The following is a 17,228-nucleotide window of genomic DNA, read 5'->3' as shown; positions in this document are numbered from 1 at the left end:
GTCTTGTTATCATTTACTTATATTTCTTTTCTAGTCTAGTCAAAATGTTTCTCAAACAATTCCTGATTCCCAAACTTCATAGACACTACTTGTATTTTTATCTCTCCTTGTTACAGAAAGCAATGAAATAAAAAAATAAATGGTGAATTTTCTTGATAGGAAGAGAATTTACATATTAAGAGTTTTGATATTTGAAATTTCAAATAACATATTGTGTACCAATTTTCTCTTTTTAAAAAACTACATTTTAATTTGTATTCACTGTAAATTTCACAATGTAATGATGTGCATCCCTAATAATCACTTTGTTATCTACAGGAATTGGACTCATATTTAGCCCCAGAACAGCACTGAGCTTTTCTATGCTTGCTGTAGGACCAGAAAATCTCTCTGTTGTGTTGTTTCATTATTATACATCACGAGGAAGAAAATAACCATCAAAATAATACATTAGAAAGTGACCTTTAAACTGTTAACTATATACACACATGTAAAATAGAAAAGTAAGTTAATGTTTTTCCCTCTATGTTGAACAGTTACCATCCAATTCATATATTCAAATTTTTATTTATTCATTCATTCAAAAAGTACTTACTAATCATATCATATATACTGATCTCTACTATGTCATGTGAAAATATTAAATGTGCAAAATTATAATGAATGTAAATCTATTTTATTTGCAATTAACATTATTATTTGAAGGAAAATAACTTACAACCTGTTTTCCCCCTCATTACCTAGAATAGTAAAATAAGGAATCTTCCTTCCTTAATTTCTGCATACCTCCTTCCCTTCTATCCATGATCTCTATGAAAATTCAGAAAGTAATACTGTAAAATTGCTATCCCAACTGCTCCCACTCCATTCAAAAAGTTTTGAAATGCCAAGGGCCACTCTGGATAAATTGAAGTGTTTGAATAACTTAATATTTATTAGATGCATTACTCTCAAGTATGATATTTATGTAATTCTAAGTATATTGGCTTCTAAAATAATAAGATTATTAATTCCAAGTTGAAAAGACTTTAAATGGAACACATCCATGTTTCTGATATAACAATTACTTATCTTCTTTGTGAAATATGTCAATTCAAACACAAAAAAAGGTTATCAGGTCCTATATACAATAGTGTTATTGTCTACCAGTACAAATAGGTGCTTTGAGACATATTTATAATTTCTATGTACTTACAAACACTGAGTGGAGTGTTATGCTCTAAAAGACTTTTTTGACAAATGGTATTCAGGATTAGTATAGCCTAGAGAATATGCTGCATTTTATTAAATGGTATATCATTCAAGAGTCAATTCAAATGCCATCTCTATCACAAAGCCTTCTCTAATTCTCTCCTCCACACTCACATGTTCTTCCATGTTTTCTCTCTCCCTTTTTTAAATAGCCATTATAATTTACTTTTACATTTTTTAGGTTATCATCATTTTAATCATGCATCGTAAAATGTGAATTAATGTCTCATCTTCCATGATATTAAGCTCGTATTATGCAATGATACATATTTTTCATTCCCACTTTAGGTATCAGAATGCTTTACACAAATCTGTTGCTCAAAATATTTTTTTGAATGAAGGGATATTTGCTTTAAGAAATTCCTTCAAGAAATTCCTAAAAGGAATTATTTAAAGACATTTCAGGTCATTTATTTTGTGTGCCAGAAATTTTGGCACTTTATTATTTTTAATTTTTGACCTTTATGCTATATTACTTTTATTGTTCTTCAATTTGTTTGAATTTCTTATCCTTGTTTCTCAAAAATAAACTATAATCTCTTTGAGGCCAAGAACAATCTTTTAATACTTTTATACTCCCAGTAAGGCACAGGGATTGCTAAGCATGAGTGTTTAACTCAATGGATTAAACGTTGCCAAAGGCTCTTCTAAGACATAGCCGGTGGCCATCTCCTGGTCAAGAGAATCAAATCCCATAAAATTTGCTTACCATGACATTGATATTTGCATGCTCTCCTTTCCTATTCCGAATCTGAATATGGGAGATTGGCAAACTGAGTCCTACCCCAGCAGCCAGATTTCTCAGGTCAGCAGCATTGTATTCCCCACGCAGAAGCAAACTGTTATAATCAGAACCAAGTCCTAGAGAGGCCCGATACAGATAGGTCTGAGAAAGTCTCTCAGTCGTAGTGATATCTATTGTGGCTGATGTCATGCAAGGATTTGAAGCCATGTTCCTTCCACACCTCGGTTCCTCTGGAGAGCAATAGCAGCTCTGAGAGCAACAACCTAGGTTCTGGCTCAATTTGATACACACACAAAAAAGCAAGCATCCCAGAAATAAAAAAGAAATACAGGCCAGCGCAATTACCAAATACAGGTTCTGGGCAGAAAGGTGCCCTCCTGTTTCCCAGGCATCTTCAAAGTCTGGAAGGACCCGAGAGGCAGAGTTGCTCAACAGCACACCCAGTGTGACAGAGGAGGAAAGTGATGGTTCTCCATGGTCCCGAACCACTACCACCACTCTCTGTTTAACCACATCATTGGGAAGAGCTAAGCGAGCAGTACGGAGCTCTCCCATATTGGCTGAAATTCTAAAAAGGCTAGAGTCTGAAGCCCGAGAGATGTGGTAGGAAAGCCAGGCATTGGAACCACTGTCTGCATCTTCTGCTACCACTTTTGTGACCAAGTGTCCCGTTCTGGCAGAGCGGGGCACTATTTCCACTGGGACAGAACCATTTCTGGGCAAGGGAAACAAGATTACTGGAGCATTGTCGTTCCTATCTACCACAAACAAGTTCACAGTCACCACTGCACTTCTGGGAGGAATGCCACCATCTCGGGCTTCCACTTGAAAATGAAACCCCTTGAGCTGCTCAAAGTCAAAGGAAGTTTTGGCAGTGATAGCCCCACTGGATGACTCTACTGCCACCAAGCTAGATGCTATCTGCCCTTCAGAGATAATATCCAACAGTTCATAGAAGACAAGGCCATTCTTCCCCAGGTCTGGGTCCTGGGCAAACACACGGCCTAAAGAGGCTCCAGGGCCATTGTTTTCAGCCACAAAAAGTTCCTGTTGCTGTTGAGGAAAGCTTGGTGTATTGTCATTCACATCAGCAACTGACACAGTCAGTGTCCTGCGGACGGTAAGCGGGGGTGAGCCACCATCTGAGGCGGTGATCAGGACCTGGTATTCGCTGACTTGCTCCCGGTCCAGTGGCCCGTCAATCAGCAAACTGTAGTAATTGTCAAAGGAAGCCTTCATTTTAAAAGGGCCTCCACTGGACATTTTACAAGTGACCTTCCCATTGGGACCAAGGTCCTCATCCCTTACACTAAGGAGAGCAATCACTGTGCCAGGGGTGACATCCTCGGAAACTGGACTGGAGAGAGTCAGGAGGTTCACTTCAGGGGCATGATCATTCACGTCAGTCACTTGCACGAGCAGTTTGGCGGTGCTAGCTAGACCGAAGGCGCCTTCATCCCTTGCCTCGATGTATGCCTCCAACAGCGTTTCAGGCAGACCTAGCGAAGCAGCTACCCTCACTTCCCCACTTCTAGGGTGCACATGAAAGTGGTGTCGCAGCTTTGCGTGCGTGCTATTGCTTAAGAAATACCGGATTTCCCCATTGGTGCCTTCATCTGGGTCTGAGGCCTGCACTCGGAATAACACAGTCCCGTTGGGCACAGTCTCTGGCACCTTGGTGCGGTATACTGTGCGCTCAAATACAGGCGCATTGTCATTTGTGTCCACCACAATGATGGTGACTTGGGCGTCTCCGGAGCGTGCGGGCTGCCCGCGGTCCCGCGCCGTGAGCACGAGCCGGTGCGTGGCGCGCTCCTCGCGATCCAGCGCTTTCTCCAATACCAGCTCTGGATATTCGCTGCCGTCGACCCGCGACCCCATGTCCAGGCGAAAGTGCTGGCTGGGGCTCAGCCTGTAACTTAGCACCCTGTTACTTCCCTCGTCGGCATCTTGGGCATTAGGGAGAGTAAAGCGGGACCCAGGCATTAGGAACTCGGGGATGTGCAGCTGCACGTCTCCGGCAGGGAAGAAAGGCGAGTTGTCGTTGGTGTCCAGGACGTGAACGCGCATCTCGTGCAGCTCCAACGGATCCTCGAGGACCAGTTCATAGGTCAGGACGCAGGCAACTTTGGCCTCACACAGCCGTTCGCGGTCCGCTGGCTCTCGGACCACCAAGCTATCGCTGGCTAGATCCACCCCAAAGTAAGGCTCGTCGTGGCTGGAAAGGAAGCGAAAGTTCCGCAAGGACAAAGCTGCTGCTGACAGCCCCAAGTCCGCGGTAATATTGCCTACGGCTACGCCCCGCTGGGTCTCCTCCAACACTGAGTATTCTAGATGTCCAGCGGCAGAGCCGCAGGAGACCCACAAACATACAACTGCCACCTTCCAGCCAAACATCCTCCCTATTGGCATACTCGCTCCGCCAGCGGCGACCCGGGACCATGCTCTGGACCCCTGGAGAGCACGAGCCTTGGTAAAGAGCAAGGGCCTGCCGGCCGCTGCTGCCGGCTAAAGGTGCAGAGACCGCCAAAGTTCCTCCTCCTGAATACCGAGGTTGCCCAGGGCCGGCCGGCGGGGAGCTAGGCTTGCTCGACTGGAGACTTGGCAACCGTCTGGGAAAGCGGAGCCGGCCGGGTGCGGAGGAGCGCAGCGCCGCCTAGGGGTGCAGAAACGAGGTAAACGGCCGGGTTGGGGAAGCGCGGTCTCCACTCCTCGCTGGCTGGGATCTCGCCCCGAGTCCTGGCAACGCGAGCAGGGCGGGGCAAGGAGGAGGCTCCGAGAACCTAACACACCTTCCCTTAACGGTGTTTCCTAGGACAAAGCCCCGAGGCCGCCTCAGTCTTAACCTGCACCGCCTCTGCCTTAAGACTTATAACTGGGGCTGAGCTCAGCTAGGCTTCTCTCGTCAACTGTTGGAGAACGGAGCGTCTAGCTTCTGCGTTTGGACCCACTGACCCGCTACTGTGCCCGCGGAAGAGGGCGGAACTCCGAGAGGAACCGCGGGGCGGAGGCGGTAGAGGCGGAACCGTGACCGTGAACGACCACGCCTTCGAGACTTAAGGAGATAGCAGCCCCAAACCCAGTATTGTGGTGCATTCGGTGCTGGATTCCCAGCCTCTCCGCTGTGGGTTGAAGTCTCTCTTGCACCTTCTTATATCCCAGGAGCCTCCAAGATTTCAACAGAGGCGACCAGCGAGGGGCAACTTGGGAAACAGTGCCCTCCTCAAGTTTCCCCGGAACTCCCGTTTTGCGAGGCACCAAAGTGGGCGAGCGCAAGGCTTACGGTCCTACGTTCCGCTTTCCCCAGGAAGCCCTACTAGGAGTACTTGCAAGCGGCCCTTAAGGATGAGACTGGAGGTCAGGAACCAATAAATATCAAGCACCAGAAACTCAGAGAGATTGACAACTCATCCCCAAACAGGACGTGCGAAGTGGAGCGGAGAGGAAGTACCGAGATACTCTCCAGAGTGTGACCAGAAAACTACTCTGTAAATTTACTTTCTGTAAATATTTGGAAAATAGTAATGAGCGTAGGAACAGGCTAGATGCCCATACTTTCTCCAACTTTGTTTTTTAAGCCAGGCTTAAGCACTGAAATCAGGATAGTGATCAGTTACATGAAAAACTTCTCTGAGCTACAAGAAATACCTTCAAATTCAGCCTAACACCCTACAACCAGTCGCTTTCCCTGAGAGAGAGGCGAGCTGAAAAAGAGATTGACTTAAATGACTGTTAAACACTAAATTCCTCATACTCAAACCCTTCTTTTAATACAATTGCAATATTCAGAGCCCCTAGAACCAAAATTTGAAAGACAAAAGCTGACTACAGATCAAGAACTGAAGCCTTCAGGGCATTCTATTTTCTGATCAGAAAACAGCCTAAAAGTATTGATAATTATTGAAGCTGAGTGCAAGATACATGAGGGTTACACACTTCTTTCAATTTCAGTATATGTTTGAATATTTCAATATAACTTTTTAAATTGCTAACTAAACTGCAGTGGGGAGCAGGCAGCTCCAGCATTCTGGTTTTAAGACTAAAAGTGGAATCGCTAACTTCTGTGTACCACTAAGAACCAGTCACCTCCCTGGAACATCATAAACCCATCTCTTATCTCTTCCAGAAAGGTAGGGCAGGCTCCAACATAAGACAATGTAAGTAGTAAAAGCCCTTGACTAATTTTTTCTTTCTGAATTAAGAAACCAAAAAATCATTGACCCCATGTCTTGGCTAAAGCAGGAAACATGTCAATCAGCCCACTGAAGTGTTAGGTAGAGTCATAAGTATAGCCATCATTGGAGAATGTGAAATAACCCATAAAGATTAAATTTATTCTTCACTAAATTTCAAAATCAAAACTATCTACTTCATTCAGTGCCAGAGATTAGGATTTGCATTACATCTTAATTTAATGCTGCTAACCAAGCTAACTGCTTGGAAGTGAAAGGTTATACTTTTCACTTTTCCATTAGCAGCAGATGAAATACACCTGGAGAGATGTACTCAACTTTTGGAAGGCCCTGAGTTTCAGCCCACCATCTGCATCCATATGTTTAGGCATAACTGGGGTTTGTGGAAAAGTAATGTTTAGGAGCTATTTGGATATCCCAAAAATGAGGAAGTCTCAAGAATTTTTCCTTTTCTATAAGATGACTAGGTAAATATTAAAATCATAAATTAACAAAATGTTTCTTTATCAGAACCATTCTTTTCTACTATTTCATTTTGCTATTTTCCATAGTTTCTCCTCACTCACGCATTTTCAAGCTTTTAATTAGGTACAAATACAACTTTAATAAGTGGACTCCATGCAAAAGCATAGTCCTGATTTCTGCTTAGACTCATTGCCAAGACTATTATTTTAAAGCTCTTCCACCAAACTTGGCCTTAAGCTGTAATTCAAAAGATTTCTAGCCATAATGCATAAGCTCGTATTAGAGATCGTGAAGTCAAACATGAAAATAGTAAGTCTGATACTCACCAAAGAGTTTGCCAGCAAAATAATATCGTTCTTTAAATAAGATTTTCTTAGTACTTAAGCTTATTCTCTGGGAATATACTATATATTTATGGAAACTAAATTCAAAGACAAGACACCACAATCACATTAAACAAACCTGCATCCTATAAAATAGCTTAGTAAAGTATCCAAATCAAGTCTAACAGAGTGGGAGTTCTTTGAGGGTAGAAATCTATATCACTATGTCACTTTTTTTTTTTACTTGAACCCTTGACCAATAACACATTACTACAGAATTTCTTTATCAAGTTTCTAGTATCAAGGAACTAGTTTTTCCCCCTTATATAATATCACATAAAGTTTTTGGACCTTTCTTTATGAATCTTTGCTCTAATTAATTCTATGCTGTGTTTACTTACTACTTTTTATAATTATGTGCCAATTTTTCAAAATTAACCTTCTTATAAAAATATTTTTCTATTTCATCTTCAAAGTGTAGCCCTCAGAACTTAAAGTCATACTCCAGGCTGGTTAAATCAAATCCAAGAAGCGGAGATCTGGTCTTCTGATTCTAAATACTACATGTCAAATAACAGAGTCTAAAATTGCATCTGGTTCTTTAACAGCTACACTACATACTTTTTAATGATGGATAGAAAACTAAAATTCACACCCATTTTTTCTTAGATGCTATTAAGTCACAGATCAAAAAGTCCTAGGCTTTTATACTTACTTTTTTTTTTACTTAAATTTGCTGAATGTCACTGTATTAAGAGCATCAGTTTATTAGATAATGTCTAACCTGCAATAAAAATCTGAGAAAGATACTATCAACAGTGTCTAAAAAGGACTCTACACAAATCTCACATTATATTACAGTTTCCAGAAATGCTAAACAAAATATTACCAGATCATTATTATGATAGATGCTTAAAAGAAATTTGATAAAAATTTGGCAGCTATCACAAAACAGTGGTCATCTTCATTTTAAACAGTAAAACACCAGAATTATTCCCATGAAAAATCATGAGCATAACAGGACACTTTATGTCATAGTTATTATTCAACATTGACTCAGATATTCTAAACAAGATAAGGAAATGTGCATGAGAGGGGTGTTAGAAAAAAGGATAAAATATATTATTAAATGATAAATTTATAGGTAATATAATTTTCTGTTCATTAAATCCCAGAGAATTAAAGAAAAAATAATTAGAACTAAAGAGTTCAATGAGATGATTAGCTTAAAAATAAAAATAAAAAACAGCTTTTCTATATACCTGCAATAACTAGACAAAAAGTGAGATTTCTACCAATTATGGATAAGTGAAAATGGACATTTTAATGTCCCTTCTCCTCCACAAAACCTACCAAAAACAATAAAAAGTACAGCTAACAAAAAATAAAATTACTAAAAAGAAATTTTAAAAAATAAAATAAAATTACATCTTTGATGAAACTTTATAAAACATCTGAACTTCAACCATGATATGTATGAAGAGAAGTTCCCAAGTGCCATGAAAATTGGATCAAGATGCACGAGAGGATTCTTGACACTGGAGACCTTGGGAGGAGCTGGTAGATTGGAGTTTTCCAGGATAATGGTTCACACTGCAAAACCAATGACTCCTTGCTTAGAACAAAAAGATCTAGGTACATAGGCTGAATCAGGTATAACTTGCTCATAATTGTTTCTAGCACAAAATTAGAGAAAAAGCAGGACTCAATGTGATAGTGAGCAGAAGCACTATTATTTCAAGAGTGAACGCAAGGATGTAGTAAGATAAAGAGAAAACTTTGGATGATGAATTGCTCTGTAGCTGCCAGTTCTCATCAGCTGGAGATATTGAAAAGCTAAAGTACACATTAAATAAGGAAAATAAGGAAATGAGGACATGTTCACATTAGTCCAGGGTACTACTGGCCCGCTCATTTACATTCTCCACCTGCAGATAGCTGGTCCTGAAGGAACTCTTCTCAAAATAAGTAGTAATCAAAAAGAGCCAATGTAGGATCTATATAAATATTACAAGAAAGAATAAGAAAATAAATATGAAATATTACAGATAGAATTACACACCTGAAAATTTTTACTACAAAGCGGATAAAATTTTTGACTATAGGTCTCTAGTCAAAAGATCCACAATTTTAAAGGTTCTCAGAGAATTAAGAACTAGAAACAGAGTAACAGAATTTCAAGGAGAAAATGAAAAGGCCACAGAAAACCATGAAAGCTGAGCTGGCACAATTCATAAAATAAATGGAAGAGAAATATAAATTCATCACAGAAAGTAAAGCCACAGTAAAAAGGTGAACAGGCTCTGCTTGGTACAGTCAAGAACAAAAAGAAACATTTGAGAAGGTTGAGGAAAATAAATGGAAAGAACAAAGGATTTAAAAGATTTAAAGGGGAAAATATAGCTTTCAAACACAGAAGAAAGAGGTCTAGCATATTCTGAATAGATGTCCTTAAAGAAACCAAATATATAGAAAAGAAAAAAATCCAAAGACATCAAGAAAAAGTTTTGAGATATAAATAAACTTCATATTTCAACTTTCAGCAATGTAAGTTTAGTTTGTATTCAGCCAGCAGAATAGCAAAGGTAGCAAGTAGGCAGAATACCAAAGGTAGCAAGTAGGCATTATAAAAATGGTCTTTCTTCACTGTCAGAAATAAGGAGATGCGTTATCTATCAGGATTTTTTTAATTGATAGGGTATATACTCAGACTTCTAGTTTCAGCTCTGACATGTAAAGGGCTTAGAATTTGACACTCTGGTCCTTACAACAATAACAACAAAAAGCTGAATAAATGACTTTTCTCAAACCCATCAGAGAACTGAGTTTTCAGAGAAAACCTCCATCCTGAGATATGGAGAGAAAGGCAAATCCAGAGAGTCATAGCCAAGATCTGCATCTATAGAGCAGAAACCACTAGAGCCAGAGACTGGTAGGGAACACTTAAATGAAAATTTTGACAAATTGCTGGAGGCTGAGTTATGGACTACCTTGAGAGTGAGAAACCTGGAAGCTACAATCTTGGGGTAGAACACACTTTTTTGGGCTTTACCTGCAGGAATCCCACCAGGTTCTCACAGTGAACATTCAAGAAAGATCTCCTTGTGGCTCTGGCAGGGTGAAATATTCCTAGAGGCTTCTCCTTTCTTCTCTTTAAAAAGCAATTGTATGAAACAATACATATAAATGTACCATTGGGCTTATAACATATAGAAATGTAGCATCTTTGCCAATTACTGTATATATGAGGCAATGGGAGAACAGCTATACTGGATAAAAAAATGACACCAGAAAGCAATTGGAATCCATAGGAACAAATGAACAGAACTAGTAATGGTAAATAGGAAACACTAAATATATACTTGCTTTCTTTTTTTCTCTCAGCATCCTTAAAGTATATAAAATTCTATAAAGCAATAATTATAAAAATGTATTATTGGGTTTATAATATAGAGAGATGTGCATTGGTTTCCTGCATCTGCTGTAAAAAATGACCACAAACTGGGTGGCTTCAGACAGTTTTTCTCAGTTCTGGAGGGGAGAAGTCCAAATTTAAGGTGTTGGCAAGGCTGCACTCCAGCTGGAGGCTCTAGTGGGGATTCCATTCCTTGCCTCATCCAGCATTTGATGGCTATTTGTATTATTCTAATCTCTGCCTCTATCTTCATATGGCCTTCCCCTCTGCCTATGTCTTTCTTCTGTCTCTGATAAAAACATTTGTCATTGGAATTAGTGCCCACCTGGAAAATACAGAATTAACTCATCTCAAGATCCTTAACTTAATTACATCATTAAAGACCCTTTTTCCAAATAGGTCACATTCACAAGTTCCAGGGATTAGGATGCAAAAATAGGTTTTTGGATGCCACAATTCAACCCACTACGAGATGTAATATGTATAATAATGATAGAGCAAAAAGAGGAAAGAAACAGAGCTATAAAGGAGTGATATTTTTATATCTCAATAGAATTGTTAGTATAAATCTAATGGAGATACTGATAAGTTAAAATGTATACAGTAAAATCTAGAGAAACCACTGAGAAAATGACTCAAATATACAGTTTAAAACTCATTGAAGGAATTTAAAGGTTACATTTGAAAATATTTAGTTAATAAAAAGAAATTAGTATAAGAGGAATTCAAAAAACAGGAGAATTAGACATAAAGAAAAAAATAAAATGGCAAACATGAATTCAACTATATCAATAGAAACATTAAATGTGAATGGATTAAACAATCTAATCAAAAGGCAGAATTATCATACTAGATTTAAAAAACCAAGATCCAACTATATGTTGTCTGCAGAAGACACCTTCAGATTCAAAGATACAAATAGGTTGCAAATAAGAGGTTGGAAAACCATATAATGTAAAAATAGCAACCACAATAGCTGGAGTGGCTATGCTAATATCAGACAAAAATATTACCAGAAATAAAGAAGGACATTTTATAGTGACAAAAGAATCAATTTGAAAAGTATAATAATTATAAGCATATAGATAGTTAACAACAGAGCCTCAAAATATATGAAGTAAAAACTGACAGAAATGGAGAAATAAACAATTTAACACTGGTAGTTGTAGACTTTAATATCCTACTTCCAGTAACAGATAACAATGAGGCAGAAGATCAATAGGAAAAAAGAAGAATTTAAAAATACTGTAAACCAAACAGCATGGTACTAGCATAAAAACAGATACATTGATCAATGGAACAGAATAGAGAGCCCAGAAATAAATTTATGCCTATATGCTTACTTAATATATGACAAAGGAGGTAAGACTATACAATGGGGTAAAGACAGTCTCTTCAATAAATGGTGTTGGGAAAATTGGACAGATACATGCAAAAAAAGAAAAAAGAAACTGGACCGCCTTCTTACACTGTTTTCAATAATAGACACAAAATGGATTAAAGATTTAAATGTAAGACCCAAAACCATAAAACTTTTAGAAGAAAACAAAGGCAGTAAACTTTCTGATATTGCTAACAGTATTTTCTTTTCGGATATATCTCCTCGGGCAGGGGAAACAAAAGAAAAAATAAACAAATGGGACTACATCAAACTAAAAAGGTTTTGTACAGCAAAGGAAACCATCAACAAAACAGAAAGACAACCAACTGATTAGGAGAAGATATTCACTTATAATATTTCTGATAAGAGGTTAATATCCAAAATATACAAAGAACTCATACAACTCAACAACAACAAAAAAACCCCCAAACAATCCAATTAAAAAATGGGCAGAAGACCTGAACAGATATTTAATCAAAGAGGAAATACAAATGGCCAATAGACATATGAAAAGATGCTCAAGGTCACTAATCATCAGAAAAATGCAAATTAAAACCACTATGAGATGTCATCTCAAACCTGTCAAAATGGCTATCATCAATAAATCAAAGAACAAGTGTTGGCAAGGATGTAGAGAAAAGAGAACTCTCATACACTGTTGGTGGGATTGCAAATTGGTACAGCCACTATGGAAAACAGTCTGGAGGTTTCCCAAAAAATTAAAAAATAGATATGTCTTTTGACCCAGCAATTGCACTTCTGGGTATTTATGCAACGAAAACCAAAACAATAATTCGTAAAGTTCTATGCACCCCTATATTCATGGCGGCACAATAGCCAAGATATGGAAGCAACCTAAATGCTCATCGACAAATGATTGGATAAAGAAGTTATGGTTCATATATACTATGGAATATTACTCAGCCATTAAAAAAATGAAATCCTGCTATTTGACATGAATGGACCTAGAGGTTATTATGCTGAGTGAAATAAGTCAGACAGAGAAAGATAAATACCATATGATTTCATTTATATGTGGAATATAAGGAACAAAAAGAACAAACTAATCAAAAAGAGACTCACAGATATAGAGGACAATCTGAGGAGGGGCTTTGTGGGGCTGGGAGAATGGGGCGAAGGGTTAAAGAATTACAAATTAGAAGTTGATTGATGGTCACAGCATAGGGAATGCAGTTAGCATTAATGTAAACGCTAGGTGGAGAGCCAGAGGAGAGTAAGAGCAATTAGGGGGATTGTTTTATAAACTATATAAATGTCTAACCAATGTACTGTATACTTGAAACTAATAAAATAAAAAAAAATTTAAATACTATAAACCACTTAGATCTTAAAGACATCTATAGAATACCACAAAATAGTAGAATACATTCTTCTCAACTGCACATGAAATAGTCTTCATGATAGACCTAAGTGTCAAGTAGATTAGTGTTATCAATAACGAAGGAGAACTCTAAACACTTCTACCCATTTGCATCTTGGCACTGATGTTGCCAAGAGGAACACAACACAATCAGTCAAGCACTGGATGGAACAATACTTTACTTACTACATAAAGAGACAGAGCAAGATCAGCTTCAATAGTGGGCATTGGTCCCCCATGGCCAGCAGATCTCTCTTAGAGGCCATTACAGGGCAATCTGCCTGCATGCACTCCTCTTGTGCTACGAAAGGACCTTCTTCCCTCCCCACAGAGGAAAGATATAACAGTGGGATTGGCCCAGTGCCCGTGATGCATGTGCTCCAAACAGAAAAAAAAGAACATTCATTGAGGTTGAAACAGGAAATGTATTCCCACACGAGGTGATAAGCTCAGCACAGGCTGTGTGGACTCTTTATCTCTTTGTAAGGAAGTGTTTCAAGCCCAAGACCCATTCTTATGTGGCTGAGTGAGGGTTGAAAGACGGTGTACATGAGACTGTCCTTCCCAACATTAGGCCCAAAAATAAGCGTCAATAAATTTAAAAGAGTTGATACCATACAAAATATGTTCTCTGACCCCAATTAAATGAACTAGAAATCAATAACATAAATAAACTTGGAAGATTAACAAATATGTAGAACTTAAATAACATATGCTAAAACAAACAGTGGATCAAAGAAGAACAATGGAAATTAGAAAATATTCTGAGATGAAAGGAAATGAAGACACAACATATGAAAACTTGAGGAATGCAACTAAAGTAGCGCTTAGAGGAAAATGTATAGCTGTAAATGTTGACATTAAAAAAGAAGAAATATCTCAAATAAATAACAACTTCCCACTTTATGACACCGGGAAAATAGAGGCAAACCAAACCTAAAGCAAGCAGAAGGAAAGAAATAATTAGGATTATAGCAGAAATAAACAAAATAAAGAATGAAAAAACAATAAAGAAAGACAATAAAGCCAAAAATTGGTTCTTTGAAAAAGAAAAACAAAACTGACAAACTTTTAGCTAGACTAACCCCAAGAAAAATCCAGAAGACTAAAATTACTAAAATCAGAAATAAAAGAGGAAATATTACTATTGACCTTACAGAGATAAAAAGGATTATAAGAGACTACTATGAACAATTGTATGCCAATGTAGCCTAGAAAACAAACAAATTTCTAGAATACACAAATACCAAAACTGATTTAAAAAGAAACAGAAAATCTATATGGACCTATAAAAAGTGAAGAGATTGAATTAGTAACAATACAACTACATACCAAAAAAATGCAGGACCAAAATTAACATACCAAAAAAATGCAGGACCAAAATTATCACGAAAATTATTTGGTATGTAGTTGTTACATATTTGTTAATCCTCCAATGAATTCTACCAAACATTTAAATAAATATTAATTGCAGTTCTTTACAAACTCTTCGTAAATATTAATTGCGGTTCTTTACAAACTCTTCCAAAAAATAGAAGAGGTGTGAACACTTCCTAGCTCATTCTGAGGGCAGTATTACCTTGATACCAAAGCCAAAGACATCACAAGAAAACTACAGACCAATATCTCTTATGAATATAAACACAGAAATAAATCAACAAAATACTAGAAAACCAAATTTGGCAATATCTAAAAGGGATTATATACCATGACCAAGTGGAAATGACCCGTGGAATGCAAGGTTGGTTTAACATTTGAAAAAAAATTGATAAATGTAATACATCTTATGTGTGAGTTTGCTAGGACTGCCATTACAAATTATCACAGACTGGGTGACTTGAACAACAGAATTTATTTTGTCATAATTCTGAAGGCTCAAATTCCAAGATCAATGCGTCAGAAAGGTTAGTTTCTTCTGAGGCTTCTCTCTTTGGGTTGTAAATGGCCATCTTCTTCCTGTGTCTTCACATGGTCATCCCTCTGTGTATGTTGATGTCCTAATTTCCTCTTCTTATAAGGACATCAGAAATATTGCATTAGAAGTTACCCTAATAACTTCATTTTAACTTAATTAACTCTAAAGACTATCTCCAAATATGATCACATTCTGAAGTACTAGGTGTTAAAATATCAACATATAGAGTGGGGAGGATACAATTCAGCCCATAATAACACATCAATTGATTAAAATACAAAAACCACACGATATCTCAATAGATGCAGACAAAGATCCAACACCACTTCCTAATAAAATCAACCAACAAAGTAGGAATAGAAGGGAATTTCCTCATCCAAATAGGGGCACTCATGAAATAAAGAATGCAAAACAGTAGAAAAAGATGATGAAGCCAAAATTGGATTCTTTGAAAAGACCAAGAAAACTGACAAAACTTTAACTAGATAGACCAAGAGAAAAAGCCAGAAGACTAAAATTACTGCAAACAGAAATGAAAGAAAGAACATTACTACTGACCTACTGAGAGGTAACATCATAGATGAAAATCTGTATGCTTTTGCTCTAAGATCAGGAACAAGTAAAAGACATTTTCTCTCACTACTTCTATTCAACATTGTACTCGAGGTTCTAGTTAGGTCAATTAGGCAATATGAAATCAAAGACATTTAGATTGGAAAGAAAAATTAAAACCATCTCCATTTACAGATGATATGACCTTATATATTGAAAATCCTAAAGAATTCACTAAAAACTATAAAACTAATAAGTGACATTAGCAAAGTTATAGGATAAAGGATTAATATACGAAAATTAATCAATTATATTTTACACACAAAGCAATGTAAAAATTAACCAACAAAAAATAAAATAACAACAGAGAAAAAAATGGGATAGATGATAGAAACTTCTCTCATCCTCTCTTGTGACCACATCAAAGTTGAGATGGAAACACGAAGCAAACAGCAAGCAGAGTCACCTGGGGGTCTAGATGAACAGAAGCCCTACAGCTTGGGAGAGAAATAAGAAATCACCCTGAAATGGTTGAAGGTAGGTTGGGGCAAAGATGTGAGGCTGCCTGGTCCCAAGTGGCTAAGTGGGACAGAGGGTATGGGGCTGCAACTGGCAGGTTCAGATGCCTCTTAAAGCAACCATGTCCATGACTGGACTTTCACAGTGATAGACCTGCTCGCTCTGAGCACAAGTGCCAGATACCAGAGGGACTGAGTTGTCGGAGCGAGGGCCAGAGGCAAGGCTTTCTACCAGGCAGAAGTGCTGGTGATGTCTATTGCTTCTCTTTTGAGCCCTCCTGCCTACCAGTGTGCAGAAGCACTGCTACCACAGCTGAGATATCATCAAACTGAATAACAGAAGTCACTCTTCCCAGAGGATTCTCTAAAACTCTGCATCCCCGAACTCATGGCCCTACCCAAGCTACATTTAGTTGTGTCCTAGGTGAGTCCTGTGCCACTTGCTGAGCAGCACCAAGATTCACATTGGTGGCAGCTGACCTCAGTTTTTGTCATGGTTTACTGAGCCAACTATAGGCACAGCATCTGTGGATTGCTTGATTGCAAGTTTAGCTGGGGCTAAACTTGGCCTGCAGCTGGACCATCTAAGGATTGTGCTGCTGGACACCTATTACAAAATGCCACACTAATAAGACCAAGAAACTTAGGAGCTTTGATAAGTACATAGAAACAGACACAGAAAGGCAGCCAAAGTTGGAAGACAAAGAAACAGAAACCATATGAAAGACTAGAACACAAATCATAGAAAAATGGAGTCAAACAATCTCACAGAAGCAGAGTTCAAAACACTAGTTATAAAGATATTTGATAAATTAATGGAAGTGTAGATGAACTCAGTGAGAACTTTAACAAAGAGATAATAAACATAAAAATGGAAATGGAAGTTTCAAAAGGGAACCAGTCATAAATGAAGAATACATTAACTGAGATGAAGAGCATATTAGAGAGAATCAACAGAGTAGAGGAAGAAGAGGATCGAAACATTGATATGGAGGTTGGGGAAGCCAAGGACACTCAACCAGAATGGCAAGAAAAAGGTAACTAAGAACATAATAATAATTTAAGGAGTCTATAGGACAAAATTAAGGG

The 17,228-nt window shown here is 38.0% G+C and overlaps 2 protein-coding genes across 10 annotated transcripts in view; both read right to left on the bottom strand.

Moving 5' to 3' along the window:
- The window catches only part of LOC120581421 (protocadherin alpha-C2), a 172,519-nt gene that overhangs the window by 66,094 nt on the left and 89,197 nt on the right, over positions 1 to 17,228 (bottom strand). The gene's annotated exons all lie outside the window — the stretch shown is intronic.
- On the bottom strand, positions 1,799 to 4,541 carry PCDHAC1 (protocadherin alpha subfamily C, 1). Its single transcript, XM_039836335.1, has one exon. The coding sequence runs from the start codon at positions 4,406 to 4,408 to the stop codon at positions 1,937 to 1,939; it is 2,472 nt and encodes an 823-aa protein (XP_039692269.1). The 5' UTR covers positions 4,409 to 4,541; the 3' UTR covers positions 1,799 to 1,936.

This window comes from Pteropus medius, unplaced genomic scaffold (genome assembly GCF_902729225.1).
Source record: "Pteropus medius unplaced genomic scaffold, Ma_sr-lr_union100, whole genome shotgun sequence".
NCBI classification, from domain to species: domain Eukaryota; kingdom Metazoa; phylum Chordata; class Mammalia; order Chiroptera; family Pteropodidae; genus Pteropus; species Pteropus medius.
Note: the sequence above shows the minus strand (reverse complement) of the source record. Positions and strands in the feature narration are given on the sequence as shown.